Raw genomic sequence first — 21,737 nt, 5'->3', positions numbered from 1 at the left:
GAGTGACGGGTCTTCACTGAGGACATACTGTATGAGAGGGAAGAGTTGCATAACCCTCGACACCTGACTGGAATGTCACAGAATAGAATGGAACGGAATTTAATGGAATGCAATCCATCAGAACTTTACAAGCATAACAATTAACTAACAAAACCATGAACAGCTCCTTACAGAAGCAGAGAACAGTGTGACACACCTGAGAGAAGTGCGTCTACATCGATTGCTGGAGTGAGGAACAGCTGGTTCTGGGTGGTCACCCCTCACCCGCTATGCTTTTTAGAAAGAATGATAGACTGTTATATAATAGACATCTTTTCCATCCACCCAGCCCATCTATGAGCCTCTGTCTACTAACCACCAGGACAAGACAAGACACTCAGACTGGGAGGGAATTGCTGCTGACATGAAGCTGGGAGCTAACCCTAACCCAGTGGGGGGGTCTAGACTCCTATAAAGGCAATACCGCACATGTTGCCCAGAGGAGCCATAAGTCACTGCAGAGCAACAGCAGAGAATAGTGATAGTGATATCTCGCTGTGAAAACAACATGCAGTGTCAGAATCCTCCCGGGTGGTGCAGGAAGAAATCTCTATGTTGGGAGTGCGGGACACATCCTTCAGGAGGAGAAAACCACTGAATTATTAGTTGTCTGCGCCATAAGAAGGCACTAATAGTGTGTTGAGTAAGTAACAATGAACAGTTGAGAAGTTCAGAAGTGTAAACTGTACAATTCTAGCAACGTTTTAAAAAGTGTAACACTTTGGGAACATTTTCAATTTAGCAAACTATTTAGTATTTTGTTTTTCAATGTCATGATTTCCAGTCAAGACACATACACCTACACAACCATTTTTGAGTGGTGCAACCACTCCTATAGACAGCTACAGTATGTGTGAGGGCGCACGCACACGTGCACGCGCACACGCACACATGGTTCGCCGGAACCGGGCCAGCACCCTGGCCGCGTTCCTGTGGGTCTGGAACTTCCGAGGTCCTGCACAAGTGAGTTGCAAAACTCACTTCACACGGGAATGTGATTTTTACACTGTGATCAACACTGATTGACAGCAGCTGGGAGCTCTAACTTTTACCAATTTTAGCAGGGAGATTAGGAGCCCTTTAGAAGCAAGGGGATTAGTTTACACCGCTAAGGTCCTTATACGCACCGGGGGCATTAAAACTGTGGTGTGGAACAAACAACCAACCATTGATCAACCTGCGAGGTGAAACCACAGGTCTCGGTTCACTTTCCAAGTGAGTTCGGTTCACTCACTTCACTGTAAGTGAGAAATACCGAGAATGCAATCTGATCTGTCCCAAATAGAACAGAACACAAAAAACTATCAATGTGGAACTGATATTTTGTTTCAAAATGATATTGTATTATTAGGTGCAAGTAAAAGGTGAGATGTACTAACTAGCAGATTGATGCAGCCTACTTCTGTGCTCTTAGAAAAGGCATCAGCTAATCATCCCTTCAAATGAGGATAATTAAAAGACTAATTTAAACCAGCATGTGATCAGGCCAGTTATGCATTTTAAACTTATTTATAAAAGCCAGCAATGATACATAATATCATGTTAAGTCTAGACGTCTGATCAAGTCTAAAATGTTCCTCCGTTCCTCATGTGCTCTCATGCGGTCACTGGCTAAATAACTTTAGTGGACAGACAGACGCAGCCAAACAACGTGATTTCACCACCGTAGAAACTCAATCAGACCAACTGGAGCGCAGTACCAAGTCCCTGGGTAGTAATTAACACACTGTGGCATAACAGTGAGACAGAGAGAGAGACACACACAGAGAGAGAGAGAGAGAGAGAGAGAGAGAGAGAGAGAGACAGACAGACAGAGAGATGACCGACGATGACAAGCTCAAAATCCTAACTTTTTTCCCTTCCATCTTCACCTCTATCATCAAGCTATCATCAAAGACTCTCAGCCCCCACTGGAGATCTGTTAATAAACTATTAATATGCCATTGTAGGGAGTAAAAATAATAAATTGTGTCATTGGCTGACAGGTGCAGCAGAAGGAGCCAGGCAAGGTTGGAAATGACAAGTGGCTTAAAGGAGGGTGAAACGTTCTGCATGCTATATAGCACGACTGCAGCGCCGCTAACCAAAATACAGCCACTGACAAAAGCCATAGTGTGCCTGTGCCTGTGCGCGCGCGCGCGTGTGTGTGTGTGTGTGTGTGGGGGGGTTAAGATACTGTAAGGGTTAGGGAATGAATGTAGTCAATGTAAAGGGACAGTCATGAAAACCACCGCGAGGCAAGTGCTCCTGAGAGTTGAGCTGTGTTGTGTTACCTTCTCCAATGTGTGGGACGCGTGATGTGATGTGGTCACCGTGCCAGTCCCATCAGATCACAAATCATGACATGTCCACAGCCCACACACAGGGAATGTTCCACATGAGGAGTCGACTACACACGAATGTCCAGCAGTTACAGAGACAATTCTGAAACCACTTGTTGATGTAATTTGATTAATTACCACCATTATATATTATCATATTAGTCACTATTGATGCAGTTTTCTCCACTGTGCCGTCTTGCAGCCAACACGGTCCACTGCACATAAACTAAGGTAAAGGGCATAAAAAGGACACATGGTTTCATCACCATTGGGAGTGGTCTTTCTGAGGTCATCTGACCAGCTGAAGAGTAGGGTTAGATCTACTGTAGATCAACTTGCCAATGCCAATATATCAGCCCAATACTCACCCAACATAATTGGCAGATCTCCCAATAGATGGATAAATAGATGGATATTTTGGGTGGGATTTATCTGGCATTACAGTAATAAAAACTACATAAGGATATTTCATGAATTCCAAGACATTTCTTATGGCACGCTCGCCTCTAACAATCAGTATCTGTCAACAAACTAGCCTCAGTCTGACTGTATAGTCGACATTCATGGCTGCCTAAACAAAACAGACAATTCTTTGACATGTTTGTGGTGCTGAAAAAAAGGGTTCAGTCTGGAAGCAGACATGCTGCTACATCTACCATCTTCTCTAGACAATGACAACAACCTGGCCCTGGCTGGAGTTTCCATCCAGACTGCTGTCTGAAGGGGGGCAGAGAGGGGGGGAGGGAGAGAGAGAGAGAGAGAGAGAGAGAGAGAGAGAGAGAGAGAGAAACTATATTCATCTTAAACTGCCCCACTTTCCAGTCCATAAAAATCAGACATCTCCCAAAGCAGAGCCGTTCCTTGGAGCCCATTTATAGGAACACAGAGCTGGCTTTTCCAGCCAGACTTGTCACACACAGACAGACCGAGGCTGAGAGTATTGGACCCTGGCTCCACACGAACAAGTGCGAGTGCACATGCATGCACGGACGCGTACACGCACGCACGCACAGCAGGCTCCATGCATAATGTGCAACAAGGACTGTGTTATCCAGTCGGACACCTGAAATCCTGAAATCCCTTTTAAGAGCCAAAACAACGGTATTTCAAGGACTGAGTTTACACCACCTCTTCCAGGATGACCACACCTCCTCGTGAATGTTGGTAAATGGCAAATGGTGCATTTATATAGCGCCTTTATCCAAGGCGCTTTACATAGATTGTGCATTACATTCACCCATTCGCACACACATTCATACGCCAATGGCGGCGGAAACCATGCAACCAGCATGCACATCGGGAGCAATTAGGGGTTCAGAGTCTTGCTCAAGGACACTTCCACACTAACTCTGGGGGAGCCCGGGTTCGAACTATGGCAACCTTGCGGTTACCATCCGGCCACTCTACCCCTGAGCCACTGCCACTCAATGTTCATTGAATACGTTAACTAAGGGGGGGCGATATGGTGATAAATTATCGTATTGTGATAAAATGTCTCCACGATAATGCCTTTTCAGAGGTATCGTATATCATGATACAGTGAATGCACATTCTATGATTTGTTTTATATCTTCTTAATATGTCACGGTTTTGCCTTATTTCCATCCAGTACATCAGTTAGAAATTAAAGTCTATGAGTGAAGCGAAACCTTCACTGTATAACAAAAGTGCATTAAAAAAACACAGCCAGGGAACCTCCATGAGGTTTCTTGCATCAAAATACGCCATTGTATGTAAAAGTTGGAATGCACTGACTGCAAGCAGCAAGTGGTACTATGCACAGCTCATGAGGAGGAGGAGGAGATAACTGTTGTGGGAGAGAGCTGTCTCCACAGTGCTGACAGCTCGCTGCCTAAAATAGATAAAGATAAACAAAAGCGCTGGGCCTTTGATGCCGGGTTCCCGCTACTCCTTAAAATAGAGGGGGGCAAACATCCCAGCGGTGGGCATCGATACTGGGGGTGGGGTTGTGGGGGGCGGGGGGGTAGCTGGGCCCTATACTGCCCCAGGGAACATGAGGTCACTGCACGGAGACTAGAACCTGAGAACATTGTCTGCATGTTCAAAGTGCTGGTGGCAGCGTCTATACCTGTCAGTGTCAAATTCTTGGAAAGTTTGAGGACCAAGTGTCGCAGGCACGTGTGTGCACACAAAAAATAAAGAGAACGCACACACATTTTTACAATGTCTATACTCAAATTAATGTGTGGTCTGTGCTGAAAATAAAAAAAGTTGAAATCAAATCCAGAGCAGATGTTTCTTTATTGTAATCATACTCTCTGTCTCTCTCTCACTATTCCTACACACACATATTATTACTGTCAAATTAATAGATTTCCAATGCAGACTGATGTGCTTAAGTTTTAAGACACAGAAAACTATAGCGGCTGGTACGGTGCCCTGGTCTAAAATGTGACCAACTATATGTCATTAACCACTGCACTCTCCAGTTCATAAACAAGTTTCTGTGCGGTATAATCTCTAACTCTATGCTACGCGTGTCATCGCATCGTGACCTGGCTACAGAGACAGAGTGACCACTCCCATCTGGAACTTTCCATCGCTGCTGCTTCTTCGGAGCGGAAAAGCTTGTAAAAGCACTTCAAGCACAGAGTCATCCAGAGGCAAATGCCATTAAATCACGGATGGAGGTGAAAGATGACTTTGGCATTGGTGTGGCTTTATTTATTGCTGAAGGTTTACTTTTAATAAACTAGGTTATGCATTTTTTTAATGTCATCGATTTACATCTTCCTGATTTTCAGATTAACGTCCTAATATTGGTATTTGCATTCCCCGTTTTACTGCTGAGGTGCGTAGATCGGGCCGCTTGGGACTCGGAAGGTTCCCGATTGGAATCTGGGCTCCCGCTGTGTTAGTGTCGGAGGTTGATGCTTTGCTTTGCATGGTTTCCTCTGCATCATTTACGTTAATGATGTACATCTATCAACTCTAGTTTACCGATGTACATAAATGGAGCATTCCCATGGGCAGTTTTTGTGCGAGTGTTAAAATGTAATTTTATGATTACAGCTTAGTTTACTGCTGCAAACTCAACACACCAGGGCACAACATGGATGGTACCATGCGTTTGCATTTTATTTAATTACTAGTACCACACCTGGTCCAATTCTCCAAATAACAATACATGGACATATTGTCGTACTCGGCACAGTGGAACATGAATGAATGGAGACAGAAATGTTATTCATCTTTGTTTGTGTCAATGTATGTATGCATGTATGTATGTGTAGTCATCTTATAAAGATGTTCGTCACTTTTAGAGGACTCAATAAATTGCAGTAATGTTTAGTTCTAGGGAAGAGTTTCAGCTACAGGTGACGATGTGTTATTTGTGACTTCTCAGGAGAACTGTTTGACTTTTCAACACACACACACACACACACACACACACACACACACACACACACACACACACACGAGACAGCTAGTGTCTACTGGCTCCACTCTACTAACACATAAAAAGCTCGTTTCATTTAGAGCAGTTAAAACACATCAGTCCACCTCAGAACCCCCTTGCCTGCCACAGGCACATTTTTGGGGTTCAATAACGTTCAATAACGACTTGCTAAACAACATAACAAAATGCTAAGTCATGCCAATCAACAGCTGTGAGGTTAAGCCCTCAACTTCTGGACCGTGATGTACCCTCTGCCGCTAGAGGGTACATCACGGTCTAGCGGCCAGGGACATGCCTCCCCTTCACTATCAGCTTTATAACTGAATAGAGGAAAAACCCAAACGGATACAGTACATCTGCCAACTTACTTAAGGGGCAAAATAGTCCTAAAACAGAACAAACTGCATCTCAGAAGAGATTAACCTTACTTGCAATTGTATATCACTGCACATTTACATTAAATTACAAATGCATACTTACTGTAAATACAAAGGATTCTCTAGGAATTCTCTTGGTTTGCTTTATTTTGTTCTTATTTGCATGTCTTTATAGTAGTTTGTGCAGACTAAAGCCTGATTGTCTCCACCAAGCCGAAGGCATGGGGAGAGAGTATGTTTTGCACTCTGTACGTGTGTGTGTCTGCGTGCATGCGTGTGTCCGTCTGTTAACAGGTAATCTCCGGCACCGTTGCCCCGATCCATGCCAAACTTTGCACACACACTCCCTGGATGCCAACGACAAACCTCTGCTCCAAATATTCCTCAACGGCCTGTTATAGCGCCACCATGAGGCAGATTTAGGCTAAACACATTTCTGTAGATTACTCGTACACATTTTATCCATACATCACACAATTCGGTATACACTATCTCCATAGTCATGTGATTAACACGGATCTGCACCATTTCCCATCTTCCATCCTAATTGGCTAAGATTGGCTTCCAAAGCTCACATGATTGGTCAGTTTCGAACAAAATGCCACAAATACACACACATTTCCACTAGGCCGAGGACGGCATGCCACAATTTTTACAGTGGCCCCCATTAACTGCATGATCTATAATTTATACAACTTATGTATGCACTCCCTAGAGGCCATGGAAAAACATTTTGCTTGCCGACATCCCGCTCTGTCACTCGCATTGACAAGCTCACAACGCATTATGCTGCGCTGCATTGTGACATGCTGCATTTGTGACATGCTGCACTGTCACAAATATGACATAATTTGAGTTAATCGTAATCATTTTTTGTCATGATCATTACCACGTTAAAAAATGTCATATGTTTTCAAAGTGGAAATACCAGATCTACAAGCTCAACACATGCTGCAATTCAACACATTTTGAGCTTGTAGATAGTATAGGCTATTTCCACTCGGCTAATTCCACTATTCACAGATAAAACTAATTACATTATGTATGTTATTCGTCATATCTGCCTTGTGCAACTTTTGTTTCTGAAGCCTAAAAGCCAAAGATTAATCAAATATGAGTTGATATGTTCCAATGCTCAATGTCAAACACAATTAAGTCATTCATCAATTATTTTATGACAATTAATTGTCAACTAAAATGTTGTAATCGTGACAGCCCAAATTGTGAGCTTACAGATTGCCTTTTTTTGTGCGTGACACTGTATGCAAACCAAGTATAAATCGGGTCCATGGTTAGCAACACGTTGATGAACACTGTTAAGTTAATGTTGTTCCCTGTCTGCATTTATGAACCAATAAGACCTATTCAATGTCCGAGGCAGCGGACACGGACCCACAGGCGTCCATGTCATATAAAACGTTGCGACTTCACAGCATGCCGTATAATATAATGCACAGTTAACAGGTTTGAAATATATACCCAGGCCAGCACTACGACACAGTCCACATGTGTGCATGCTGTCAAGTGCCCAACCAGCCAAGCAAGCAAGCGATGACCAATTGTTCCTTACAGGCACAAGTGCAGCATTGCTGGAAGCACACATTCCTTCAGAGGTCAGGAGTTTTTTAGCCACATGAAAGCGTGAGTCTATTCGAGACACGTCATAATAGGAAAACATTAAAGGGAAATAGGCGAACCTTCACCAAAAACCTACAAGCTCACGTGTTACGTCATGAGATTTGGTGCGGAGGGGAAAATGGCCATGTAAATACACCTGAGGGACCCGGCCCGGTCACAGTCAATGCAGCACATCAAAAAATCATTGTGATATGCAAAAATAAAGAAAATACATTATTTCAAGCAGAGTGGGAGAAAAATCAAACAATTTAGGCCTTCATCTATGCTGGCACATGACCTGAGCCTTCACTGCAATTTAAGCTCTGGTGGATGGCTGTGTAAACTAATTTGGAGCATCTATCGTTAAGTCATCCGTTTAGCCAAATGATTGTTGAGGTTATAAGTTATTTTTTCACCCAAGAACTTGGAAGAATTGCAGCACATTGTTCCCCAGCAGCTTACTTGTCAATGAAGGTCCCAAACAGAAGCCTGATGGTCCTCTGGATGTTCTGGGTGCAAAGCCAGCTCCACTGTTGTTTCACGAGCAGACACAGGACGTCCAGAGCCATTTCAGCCAGCGCCGTCTCAGACACTATACCTGCCATGTGTAAAATAAACACAACACAAAATGCAATGGCATGTCAGTGATTCTCAACCTTTTGAATTTCAAGGACCCCCAGTTTACACTCCGGTAAGGGTAACTTTCTAATACACAACGATTTAGCTGGTGAACCCCTGCCTTCCCCTCAAGGACACCTGGCATTCCCCAAACCAAGCCTGCTGGTTCTCTACTCACATAGTTCATTCTGCTCTCATGGTGAACCATTAGATTAGAATAATAGGAATATAACACGTTTTACTTGCATGTTTATCACTCCACCTATAATATATCTAGACAGTCCTGAATTTCTCTACTAAATCATATCCAATTGATGTTTCATATCTAATAGATGTTTTGTTAATAATATGATCAATAATAGTGGGAAGAGGACAAACAATTGCAGGTATGTGTAATTGTACTTGACCAATGCCTCCAAAAGAACATACAGGGCAAATTGAAATCTAATCAAAACTTGCATCTATATAGTACATCAATGCTGCCCTCTAGTGGTTGAACTGAAATGCTCTGCTGAGCTAAGTGGGACATTTTGTCAAGTCAAGCCAAACTTAATTTCTATGGGAAATTAAGCAAATTTGTACTACTTTGTAAATAAGGTTGGCGGTGGAATTCTGACCCTGAGTCAAGGGGCTGAAAGGAGTTAATGGTTGCGGGGCTCCTGGAAAGGGTGAAGGGTGGACATAAGGTACACAGAGGACCATGGTGTGGGAACGCATGTGGGAAGGTTAGGAAAAAGCCTCTGCTCCCACTGTGACTGTAAGTCTGAGGGATGTCTGGAGTGTGACATCTCTGAGACGTCTGGTCAGCGAGACTAATCCAAGCTCTTCCTTCACCCTTGAATGCCTGGCTGTCCAGACAATGACCAGACAACCAAAACAGGTCTGTTTGGATTCAGTTTAACAAGGAAACTCCCGTTCCAGGGTAGCATGAAGGCATGATGATAATTTCCATGTGATGCGAGTGAGATCATAAATTGTTTTCGATGACAGAAAGAACGGTGCAATAAACTAAGGTGGAATAAACCTAGATCTAGTAAGAAACAGTAACCATGATGTAGCCTACAGTACACAGTAAAACAGCAGGTTACAAACAAGAAGAAAATGTAAAATCTCTTGAAGCTAAATTTATATTTTCTCTGCAGATTCACAGGGAGTGGAGAATGAAGGGCCTTTTTGAAAATGTTAAAACGTCTTCAGTGGTACCCAGTCATATTCCTGTGACTTCAGATGTGTCAACAAAAAAGGTAGCTTACAGTCAATATGCCAACGGCTGGATAAGATTAGAAGACAACACCCAAAATGTGGGAATAAATACTGTCGTTTTATAAACTTTATAAACCCACCTTATCTTCATACAACCGGCGTATTGACGTATACCGTAATTTCAAATCCAACGCTAAACTGCCATTGACGTGTACTTAATTTGGCGTTTTCAGTGTTTACGATAAGGAGTCCGCTCTTCCGCAGCCTGTGAGTTAACGCATGGCTTCCGGGTCGGAGGACAAACGGAAAAAAAACGTGATGAAAACAAATCCAAGATTAAAGAACATTGTTCTTTAATCTTGGAAAGTAGATATGAGTAGATATGAGATATTTGGTGTTTACATAGTCATAGAACAAAATATGTGCTACTGTTCATGTCGATTTGTTGATTATATACAGTAAATGTCAAACTACACACTGTTACTCCAGGCAACGGTTGACTAACGTCGTAGAACTCATTGTGTTGTGTGTCCCAACCCATCCTGGACAGGATCCCATTCAAGTAATGACTCACAACTATGCCATACATCACAAAGCACACAGACTAAACACACAAGGGGATGGTGAGACGCATCCTTCAAAGTAGAACTTTATCACTTTTATGTCCTTACTGTGTAATATACCGATCATGGAGAAAGCCGTTCTCCTGCTAACACGGCTTTGCTGACACAGTGTGCACATAATTACACATACGGTACGTAACACGATGCATTGTGCAGTTCATATATGGTTCTCAACGGCAGAGACATGCATGCGCTATTTGCAGTCAATTTCATAGATGCCAAACAAACGCAAAAGGAAACTGAAGGAAAGGAAGCATCCAAATATGGTTTGAGAGTTGAGTCAGGTTACTTTTGGTCTTCAATGGTCTGCAGCCAGGGTGCAGACCATTGCAGAGGGTGGTGGTAATGCTTTAGTATCCTCCTACCGCTCACTGACAGCGACATTGTCTTGTTGACAAATGTGGCCCCCACCATCACTTAATACGGCAGGTTAATATCCGAATATTGATATATTGATTTCAGCAAATTACTAGTATTAAATGTTGTTGAATTTTTTATGCCCAATGTGTTTGTATTTAGTTCATAGAGTTAACATAACTATAACTAAATGCATTTGAAATGAAATAATAATGTTACTTTTCAGGATTCCAAAAATAGATGATCTACAAGCTCAAAACGCGTAACACTGATACGCGTTTTGAGCATGTAGATTGGCTATTTTTGCTATGACAGTAATATGCAACGTGGCCCCTCTGGAGTGAGTGTGGAAATATAGTGGCCCTCTGGAGTGAGTGTGGAAATATAGTGGCCCTCTGGAGTGAGTGTGGAAATATAGTGGCCCTCTCCATCGTCAAAGTTGCCCACCCCTGTACTAGAGCATGTCTGAAATAAATGTCAGAACTGAAATCGACATGTAAATATGAAATAAATGCTTAAACATGTACTGTTTAGCTAGGTGTAATGTTAGTCCACAGAAGTGAACCTTTCAAGTCCACAGAAGTGAACCTTTCAAGTCCACAGAAGTGAACCTTTCAAGCCTGTTTTCTCAACTCGCTGTTTCTCTGCAAGACATTACCGGTACTCTATAAGCCATATCTCTGACTCCAAAACTGGTGGGTCAAACTGAACAACCAATATGTCAATCTGAAGCTATGATTCCCTGCATTCACATGACATGAAAAAAACTAAAAACTAAAATCGGTCAGAAACTGTCACATTTGATGACAGTATGGTTGACAATACAGACATGATACCCGTATGACCAATACGTAAATGGAAATAAGACTGGATTCCTCCAAATTAAACAGTGGAAGTAAACGGCAGTATTCTGCCGATATTAAAGTCCCTGTCTTTCATCTCACATTCAAATGTATAATCTAAGATTATGTCCAATATACATGTACATGTTGTTGTATTTCAAAACAACAAAAGACTTTAGAAACCAGAACACACACATACAGTACAACCACGTTCTTCTCCGATACCTCTAGTCTAGAAGACAAGACATGTGTGGACCGGGAAGAAGCCCAAGACGTGTCATGCCGAAAGCCTCTCTCAATCTCTAACCTTGTCTCATGCCAAGACTGATGTCAGAGATTCCAGAGCTGTCCGTGTGGGGGTGTACAGTACATAAGACTTTATAATTATTTCAACACAGACAGAACAAACACAGGAGTGCTGCTGCTGTCAAAATCCATGAGCCATAGCTGGACAATGCAGGACCACTATGAGTCATGTCGGTCACTGTCCCAGGCTAACACTTGGACTAACGTAGACTCGCCATGTTCCAGACACCCACGTGCTGCACACATGAGCTTGCTTAAGCTTGCTTCCATACTTTTCTTTGGAAAGTGAGGCGATATAACTAGTAACTACAAATTTACATCATTCCGACTCTTCCGAGCATCGGGCTGTCTCACACGCCAAATCAAGTTTCACTGACGCAATTTTGGGGGCGATTGTTTCAGAGAAATGTTAAACAAACTACCAAGAGACGCCATGACCGGATTACAGGTAGAACTAAGGATCATATCAATGCTGCGTCTCACAAAGTGCTTATGGAGATTTGTGTATTACAATTCATGTATTTGCTGATGGTTGATTGTGTTTATATAAGCCTTTTAAAAATATATATTGACCAACATTTACCAAGTATTTTCTCAGCAAAAAAAACCTCCCTACCACAATTAGGCTGCTATATAATACACATGTGTGGAACACGTGTCGTGAATTTGAAGTCGGTTGGGCGAACGGTTTTCGAATTACGTGGATGTATGTAGACGCGTATGTCACACAGAGACTTTTAAACTTAAAAACGCATTTTAAGTTTACAGTTGTAGCAGCTAAATCTGTCCATGTAAAACGTACTTTTTAGACTATATCTTAGTTATAATAAGACTGAGCCAACAGTTACAGTGAGTTTAGTTTTTCAATGTGTGCTGTGTATTCTGTTTTTGGGACATATAGTTTGGGATTTTTTTAATTAATTTTAGTATTTTCTTTTTCTAATTCGGTTTCTTTTATATTCGTTTTTATTTTTTATTTATTAAAATGCTATTTAAGTGGATTGAATAGGTAAGTATTATGTAACAAAACTAAACATAGCATTTCAAAATATATTCAGTTACAGATGAACCGCCAACCATCCTAAACTAAGTACATTTTGTCTATAATTTCAGTTCATTTTAGTTAATTTTGTAAACACACAATACAGTTTCAGTTAGTTATAGTTTATTTATTTTATTGCAGTTACTATTTAGTTAAGTTAACATATTTTGATATTTTAGTTTTTGTTAGTTTTAGTTAAATAACCTTAGAATCTAGCCCGTACAATGCACACCGCTAGAATTAGTCTGCAGCAAGTGTTGCCGCTGCCATCTAGTGGATGAATTGGATAATGCTCTATGTCTATGTAAACGTAAAGTACAAATGCTTTTTGCTTTTCGAGAGCATGTTTAGGCCTTTGGTGCATGTGCAATGGTCAATAACTGGCAGGATCTTACCGAGCTGCTGACTCTGCCTTTCTGTCAAACTGTTCTTCTTCTGGCAACCGCAGACTCCTGCTTCTCTGAGCGATAGACAGTCTTCCCTTTCTGAGTCTGGATCCTGGGCCACCAACCTCTCCTGTTCACTGATGATGAAGACCTCCAGATCTGCTGGGGACATCCCGCTAATAGACTGGGAGAGAAGATCATCCCATCAGCTACTGTACTTTTTTGTTCATTTGTGTGCAAAAAATCTTGTATAGGCTTCTGGCGGTATTCTTCATGGATTTATTATTTGGCTGTTGTATAGTACAATATAGCGTTGAAAGTGTACCGGTAATTATGTATTCTGCTGCATGACTAGTTCCCACTTGAAAAAGAGACGCAGTCTCAATGTGTTTTTACTGGTTAAATAAAGGTTAAATAAAATTAAATAAAATAAATACTGAATAAATCATCATAATAATAATAATTAGTCCATGCTCAAGTGTTCTTGAGCACGACTCTGAACCTAGCCTGACACTCAGTCTGATTTTTCATCTCGTTTCACTTCATCGCCAGGACATTTCTTTTTTTAATGGTAGCGATTCAGGGCTGGAGCCAGACTACTCTGAACCCCCTAAAAGCTCCCGAAGAGCAGGTACATGGTTTCCTCTGCCATCGGAGTATGAATGCGTGTGTGAATGGCTGGGTGAATGTGCAAATCTATGCAAAGCGCTTTGGATGAAAGCGTTATATAAATGGACCATTTACATTTTACAACAACATACCATTCTGCTCTGTCCCCAACCAAACAGCAACTGTGGTCTTACATCAGAGCCATTCATAAAAGGGCCCTTGCTGGTGAACCGCAGACGAGACCTGGGAACATACACACAGTCATACACACATGCATGCGTATTCACTCAGTGTATCGTCGCTGTCAGGCAAAAACCTTGTTTCATGTTTTTGGATAAAAAAACAAATTGGCATATTTTATACTTTGTGGTATGAGGCATCACAGTGTCGCTCTTAAAAGTAGCAAACATACCAAATCTACAAACTCACTTGTGACGTGCTGTGACTTTGTAAATGTTCTATGTTTGAAAGATAATTATTAGTCTCTAATGACATGCCCAAAGTATGGACACCAGGTAAAAAGTCTGTCTGTGGATTTTTTACCAATCAAAAGTATTTCCAAGAGCTTGGGACAAAATAATAAATACATGGGCCCGATTCAATAAGCTGTTGACACCCATATTTTGGGTGTAAAGGAATTTTCCAAACTTCCCACGATAGTAGTCAGTCATCTTTTTTTTGTTGGTGAATATTCCTGAAAAGTAAAGGTTTTGGACATACAAGGTTTACGCCCAACAGCGATGATATAGACACAAATACTACAGTATGCACATACAATACAAAGTGGTAAATCGTGCTATACACATAATGAGAAGAATGTCATCATCTGATCTGCAGATATCTCAGACTCTCCACTAACTAAAGTTAACTGTAGTCATTCACCATGTCTGGAGCTGACTGTCACGTTGCATGAACAGGCTTTGAGGGTTACCATAAAATGGACTTAATACTCATGAGACTATGTGGTAATGTGGCAATTGATCCCCATGCAGGAATGTTCTGCAGTTACCTCCTCTTAGGCCTTGTTGTCCAACATAAAGTAATGTTATGGTCATGTCCCTCCATCACACCTAGGTTAGGATCAGTGTTGTTTTTGGGCAGCACATTTCTATTTTAGTTTAGTCATAGTCTTTGGAATGAAATTTCATTTAGTTTTAGTCACATTTTAGTGACTTTTTAGTCACCCGGAATGTTTTAGTGTTAGTTTTAGTCGACTAAATATCATAGGATTTTAGTAAAATGTGTTTTGACGGGCCTTGATGCCGTCGTAATGACTGTTTTTACACTTGCTGAAAAGCCCACACCGTGTTGCAGCGTGACACGTTGTGAGCTTGTAGATTTGCTATTCTCAGCATGCAACTAATTATAAAATGACTGGATCTCTTGTCCACTTGTCCCTTCCTAACATTAATCTAGTTTTGTTTTTGTTGACAGTATATTTAGTCGTAGTTTTAGTCATCATAGCTTAGCTTTTATTTAGTTTCCATTTAGTTTTCCTCAGTGAAAAAAGGTAGTCGCGTCTAGAAAACAACACTGGTTAGGATGTTAAATGTTACTTTGTACATTCATGTACAGCCATTTTGAACCATACTTGCTCTTGTTCGTCATCTTCCCTCCCTCCAGCTCCTCGTTGTCCTCGGTGGGACTCTGGGGCTCTGAGCGAGGAGGAAATGCCGTCTTCAAGGTGTCCACGATGGCATTCACCACAATCTATTACACACACACACACACACACACACACAAACCATTACATTTGCAAACGGGGAGCGATAAAACCCGCCTATAGTTCATTTTCAATGAGACCTGCGTTTTTGCTCTGGGAAGTCGCGGTGCGACAACGCAAGCGTATTTACGTGAGCGCTGTCCCGTGAATTTGTTGCGCGCGTGCTCGTTACGTGCACACGCCCACAACTCACCAGACCTGGATTCTGTTTAGCTTTTTTTTTTCACGCTTGCGTTGTTGCGCCTCAAGTCCCCGACAGACCTAGAGGAGACCTGTGTTGATCCAGGCAACAAACGCATGCGTTCCTCGCTTCACGTTTGCAAGGCCCTTTATCCTGATTCTGCAAGCCCTACCCTCAACCACAACATGCTTGACCCTTACTGTAACCGCAATTCCAACACTACCCCTAAACCTACAGTGTAACACAAGCTCAGTTCATTTTCAGAACTTTTAACACAAAAAACAATTAGCATTACCAGTACCGTACCTTGTCTATGCGTGACACAATAAAGGGCTTCTTGACAAAGGCTATCCTAGCATCTGTATTGAGAGCAAGAAACTCCTGCATCTCTTCGCTGTTGGCTGTTTCAGGGATAGCACAGAGTTGCTAGAAAAAAAAGAAGAAAAAAAAAAAGAAGACAGAATTTGCTAGTAATGTTAAATAATGTCAAAGATATCTAAACCTACCTTTGAAACCAGTTCGACAAAGCGACTCAAAATTACTTTATTATGAAATCATACATGCCATCTCGTAACACATGCTGATTATTATGATTATGATGTTAATGTTTTCGGATGCAATGGAGCCAGCAATACAAGAGATTATGTCTGCAGTTCACAGGAATGACTAATAGCATATCCGTTAAATTAAAACAATAACTAACCTTTACAAAGGTCTCTAGCAATCCTTTCCTGGCTTCAATCTTATCGGTGTCCATGTTTCCAAAAGGCATGTCCGGAAATATCTTCTTTGGGCCCTTCACACCTGGACCACAGGTGTGAGCAGTGGTTAAAGAAGTGAGCAGTGGTTAAAGAATGTGAGAAAATGTTTTACTTAAGTAAAAGTATAAAAACTACTTAATGTAGAAATAATAGAAATATAAGTAGATGTCCGGAATCCAAAATATACTTGAATACAAAATGTACCAAAAGTAAGAGTACTCATTGTGCAGAATGTCCCATTTCAAGTTCAAGTTTGAAAATAGCCGATTTACAGTACAAGCTCACAATGCTTTGCATCGCAACCCATTGTAAGCTTGTACATCGGCTATTTTCAAATGGCCGAAATGTATATAGGGCTGAATAATCAAAGTCTTCAAATAAATGTAGTGGAGTAAAAGTACAATATTTGGAATGGAGTAGAAGTAAGATTATTGGAAATATTCATGTAAAATACACCTAAAAAAGTACAGTACTTAAGCTAAAATTATACATTTTAAAATGATCAAGGTTGATGGCATCTACTGAGTCACACTTATTTCTAGGTCTACCGAGTACCCAAGATGCATGCTTTCCTTATTCAAACTGTAAAGCTAGACTTCACTTAGTTAGGATAAACTACAGTGGCTACAATTAAAAACAGGCCAATCTAGAATCTTATTGAATGATAAAGTCACCCATACAAGCAATCAATACACTCTATTGGTCCCACCGAGGGTAATTCAGGTCACACTAAGATGTTTCCATTGTAAAAGAAGAGTTGTATAGGCCTGGACCATGGCTCAGCGGTCCAGGCACCTTGGATGGTAATCCAGTCTGGCAGTGTGCCGCGGGTTCGACTCCCGATCCCGACGGCCTTTACTGCATGTCTTCCCCCCCATTTCCTGTCAGCCTACTGTCTCTCCCTCCATAAAATATATAAAGGCAAAAGCCACAAAAAAACAGAAGAGTTGTAGCACAGAAATAATATCTTGGTGTATGTAGCCTACATTTTGTGAAGTTATGCTACATAATGTAACTGCACTAAACAACAAGGTCAGCAACGCATGCTGTAATTAGTTATCCATGTTAAATTAACCCTATGGTAAGTTATTCAAGATCATTTCTCTTTCCGGATAAGGGTCACATGATCACAAGTCAAGGAAGGCCATGTCGTGACTAAGAGTACGGATGCTAGTTGCAAATGTAACAAAGGTTATATGTTTCCATGTGAAAACATCATAAGGGTGATTTATGCTTATTTGTGAAACACAAAATAGCATATCTACATGCTCACAAAACGTTGCAGCACACTGTGCGACAATGACAATTAAGTAGAATGGGGCTTTTAGTGTGGATGTGGCTTCAGTCATTACCCCAGCCAAGATATTAAAGCTAGATTCACAACGGGAAGTAGTCAGTCACTCACAGCCACCTTGCACACAGCATCTTGTGTTTTTATTTTACCTTTGATCAATTTCCGCAGTTCTGGCTTCTCTTCCAGACGTGTCTGCAGGTTGAGGAACTCACTGTATCGTCTATTAACTGTGTGATATGCCACAGGATGAGCAGGGAGCGCTGCGGTGTTATCACAGACAATCTGGACTGTGGACTCTTCCGTCTCGTCAGAGCCTTGCTGGAGAGATGCTGGGTTCTCACAGCCCACCACTGTCTCATACTAGAAAGCAAAACGCACCAGATGTCTTTTTCATTTGCATCTACACACCAATATTTCGTCAATTTACAAACCCCTTCTAAACATCCTCTTAGCTCTCATCCTTGTTCTTGTACTGGCACTTCTCTTTATATAATATTCTAGGATCATTCACTCTGACCTATTGGCGACCGATAACTAATAGTTGAATGTTGATTGCGCAGCATGACATAATGCATCATATTAATGTGCTATAATATGTCACATTTCTATTGACCTTTCTTTTCTTCTTTTTTTTAGACAGCCAGCAATGGGTAAAACGCTCGCAAAAACATTTAGTCTCTGTGACACATATGGTATTCAAAGATTTTCCTACAAGCTTTGTCATAGATCCATTTGTTTTGTCCGTCTACTTCATGATTGGTTATTTTGGTGATTGGTTAGTTTTTCGACCAATGCTTCTAGGAACATCTTTGAATGCAGATTGTGGCCCCTAGATGTGTCAACAGAGACTACATTTTTGGGGGAGCGGTTCACTCATTGCTGGTTGTCTGAATACCAAAAAAAGTCATTAAAATGTTGACATATTATAGCTTATAGTTACTTTAAAGATAAGAGTGTAGAGGCGCCAGAGCTCTGATCTACTTGCCTTAATAGTGTAGAGGGTGTAGGGGTGAGAGCCAGTGCCACGGTGTTCCTTGGCTGTGATAGTACCAGCGATCCGGAGGTTCTGGATGATGACCGGTCCCTCTGGGCTGCTGAGGGGCTCAAAACTGAAGGAGGGGGACGGGGGTTTCAAGGGACTGACGGCCAGCTCGTTGGTGTTTCCCATCCCCACTTGTTCTACCCCGAGAAGGAGCTCCCTGGCTGGGTTTGAGGGGACAGAGCAGCTGTCCTTCCCCGCGTCCTGGAGGCTGTTTGAATGGGAATCCCCCTCCACCCTTCGGGACGATGGAGAGTCACATACAAAAGTTAGTTCTAGCGGTTCTGAGTTCACCAGTAATTTGGGACCAACCACCATGTCAGTGTAGGCATCCTCTTCCAAGTCCATGGCATTGCTGTTCTCAGTGGGGGTGGTGGATTCTTTCCACCCGTCAGGCACGCCCTCCTCTTGAACAATCATGAGGAGAGAATCCGTCGAGCTTTGTTTGTAGTCGGCCGACGGGGAGTCCAGATCGGAGTCGTTTTCCTGGTAGAACGGGTTGGACTTCCCCGGTCTCAGGTAATGTCTTAGAAAAGTTCGACTAGGCTCTTCCTCGTCAACATTGTTCTGTGGGCACATGTACATGTCCTCGGAGTCGATCGCATCGTACATGGGCAGGTCCAGCGGGACTGTCTCTGCATCAGTGGGCGTTTGCGTCTCAACCCGCAGAGTCATAGAGGACGAGGGGATTTCAGGGTACTTCTGGAGCCCCGATTTGTTCTCCTGCTGTCGAGGAGGCTCAGACTGAGCCGAGGGGAGTGCAGGTAGTAGTGTTGTTGGTGGCGCTAATGGCGGTGGTGGTGGTGATGGTGGTGGTGATGATGAAATCAGCTGCTGTGTTCCAGCTAACTCCGGCTGTTCATTGGTCTTGGAGTTTCTAAATACTTCTATCAGCAGTATATTCAGCCAGTCGGGGTCCGACAGCTTGGTGATGAGAGGGAAGAGGACGTTGCAGGTGATGAGCTCCCCGACGATTAATCTCCCCGTGCGGCTCTCCAGGTGAGGTGGCGGAACCAGGACGTGAAGCAGCAGGTCCACCACGGACCGGGTGTAATCCACCTCCGTGGCTGCACTCCGCATGGCGGGATGAGGCGTGCTATTCTCAGAGTAGGCTTTCCACAGCACGTCACTCTCATCACTTGGGTTTTCTGATGAAAGCTTCCCCAGACCCACTACTTCCTTGGCTTTTAAGTAGCTCTGCAGGTGGCTGCCACACAGATCAAGGGTCCTCTTGGTCAGCATCTGTTTCAAACGTTATTAAGAATTGCCCTTATACAAAGCATCCACATAGAGAACACACACACACACGCGCACACACACACACACACACACACACAGTACCTGAAATCATTCCACTTTCACCCGTGTTCATAATAATGGTTACCTTGTGGTCGACCCGTCTAGCACGTGCCTTCAGCTCCATGGCCATGAAAACCATGGCCTCCTGCACCTCTGTTTGGAAGCTCGTCTCCGTGGACACAGTGGAGTACCATGAAGACACAAAGTCCCTGATGATCTTCTTCACCGTGTTCTCAATCTCCTTGTCTAACTGCAGCTCGTCCTCCGCAGTGGCTTGAACCTGGATTCAGAATCAAAATACACATCATGGCCCATTACGTTATCATTGCCGTTTGGAGTTTTTTTTTGTTTGTCTTTTTCATAAATCAATGCTATTGTATTGAACAACCTTTACGCCTGTGTGTTGTTAAAAAAATATTGAACCAATGGAAAGTATTAAAAAATGCTTCGGCAAAAACCTCTTAACTCCATTGGATCCTCAAACTATTTGCCAAACCAGCTAACTCCACCCATTTAGCCATCGCTTTTTCTTTCTTTTTTTTTCCATAAATCAGTGCGATTGTGTATTGAACCAATGAAAAGTGATTTGACTGAGCTGTATGTTCTTTCATTTCCTGAAAAATGAACATTTTGGAGTTTCTGGTCAGACAGCAGAGTTATGCATGTTGTTATGTACAAGGACTTTGCTTTAGCTCGTGGTGCCCTGCCCCTGACAACTGACAAGTATTAAAAATACAGTGAGTGAATGAAACGCATAATAATGTACCTGCTCCAGGGCAATAAACCTCTCAAGGTGCACTACACACCGATTGGATTCCAGCGCAGCCTGCGAGCCGAGCCAGCCGCCCAGCACAACCAGCAGGCTGGTGAACACACACAGCAGCCATACGTTCACCAGAAGGTGGAAGAGCACCAGCCAGGCCAGCACGACAGCGAAGGCCAACAGGCAACTCAGCACCTCGGCCATGCCTGGCTTAGCAGCACCTCGCAGGATGAGATGTACCGTGGTGACCATTCATCTCAGGATGAATCTCCGGACCTTGAAAAACAAACAAAGTTATAACCATTTAAACCTTCTAGACTAGACTTGGTCAATTTGGACCCGAGTTTGCTCTGTACTTGGGACCTTCCCTCTATTCAAAATCTCTTGCCAATCTATAAGCTCACAACGCATCACATTGCGACACATTGTGAGCATGTGGATCGGCTATTTTTGGCTAATGTTCCCCACAGAATATGGATACTGGGGTTCAAGTGTTCAACCACGGTGTACCCTCTGTTGGGTACATAAGACAGAAACCTATCTTGGATTTCGATTGATTGATGAAAGGGGACATCCAGCACCATTGGTACTTCACTAATATTCATATATTCACTGATGAGACTGTACATAATTCATTCATATATACATATATATATATATATTCACTGCAGCTGCAGCTGTAGGGAAAGCTTGAATTATCCTCTTTCAAACTGTAAAGCGTTTGTTTCATATAAATATCCACTGGCACTGTAGACATGTTATGAGCTACTTCCTGTCAAGAAATTCTGTGCAGGTGACTCTTTTTGTTAAGTGTTGGAGTTTGGAAGCGCTCATCGCATACCACCTATTTCTAATTTGCACATAATGCGGGAGGCAGCAGCAAGTTCCGTTAATAAAAATGAGTCCTTCCAAATAC

General features: G+C 42.4%; 1 protein-coding gene across 3 annotated transcripts in view; it reads right to left on the bottom strand.

Moving 5' to 3' along the window:
- Positions 1-21,737, bottom strand: part of snx19b (sorting nexin 19b) — a 44,389-nt gene that overhangs the window by 21,492 nt on the left and 1,160 nt on the right. Inside the window, exons 2-11 of one of the 3 annotated variants that reach the window (XM_080772266.1) lie at positions 20,825-21,097; positions 20,144-20,338; positions 18,706-20,001; positions 17,870-18,080; positions 16,369-16,469; positions 15,972-16,091; positions 15,353-15,471; positions 13,914-14,004; positions 13,162-13,336; positions 8,238-8,373 (exon numbers count right to left, since the gene is read on the bottom strand). In XM_080772266.1, the coding sequence (XP_080628392.1) occupies positions 8,238-8,373; positions 13,162-13,336; positions 13,914-14,004; positions 15,353-15,471; positions 15,972-16,091; positions 16,369-16,469; positions 17,870-18,080; positions 18,706-20,001; positions 20,144-20,338; positions 20,825-21,073 (2,693 nt within the window). In that variant the 5' untranslated portion in view covers positions 21,074-21,097. Of the gene's footprint in view, positions 1-8,237; positions 8,374-13,161; positions 13,337-13,913; positions 14,005-15,352; positions 15,472-15,971; positions 16,092-16,368; positions 16,470-17,869; positions 18,081-18,705; positions 20,002-20,143; positions 20,339-20,824; positions 21,098-21,737 lie in introns of those variants that run through there. The other 2 variants (XM_080772268.1, XM_080772267.1) reach the window with 2 other exon arrangements.

The sequence above is a fragment of the Protomyctophum bolini genome (assembly GCF_963924005.1).
Source record: "Protomyctophum bolini genome assembly, chromosome: 9".
NCBI classification, from domain to species: domain Eukaryota; kingdom Metazoa; phylum Chordata; class Actinopteri; order Myctophiformes; family Myctophidae; genus Protomyctophum; species Protomyctophum bolini.
This window is presented reverse-complemented; position numbering and strand designations above follow the sequence as displayed.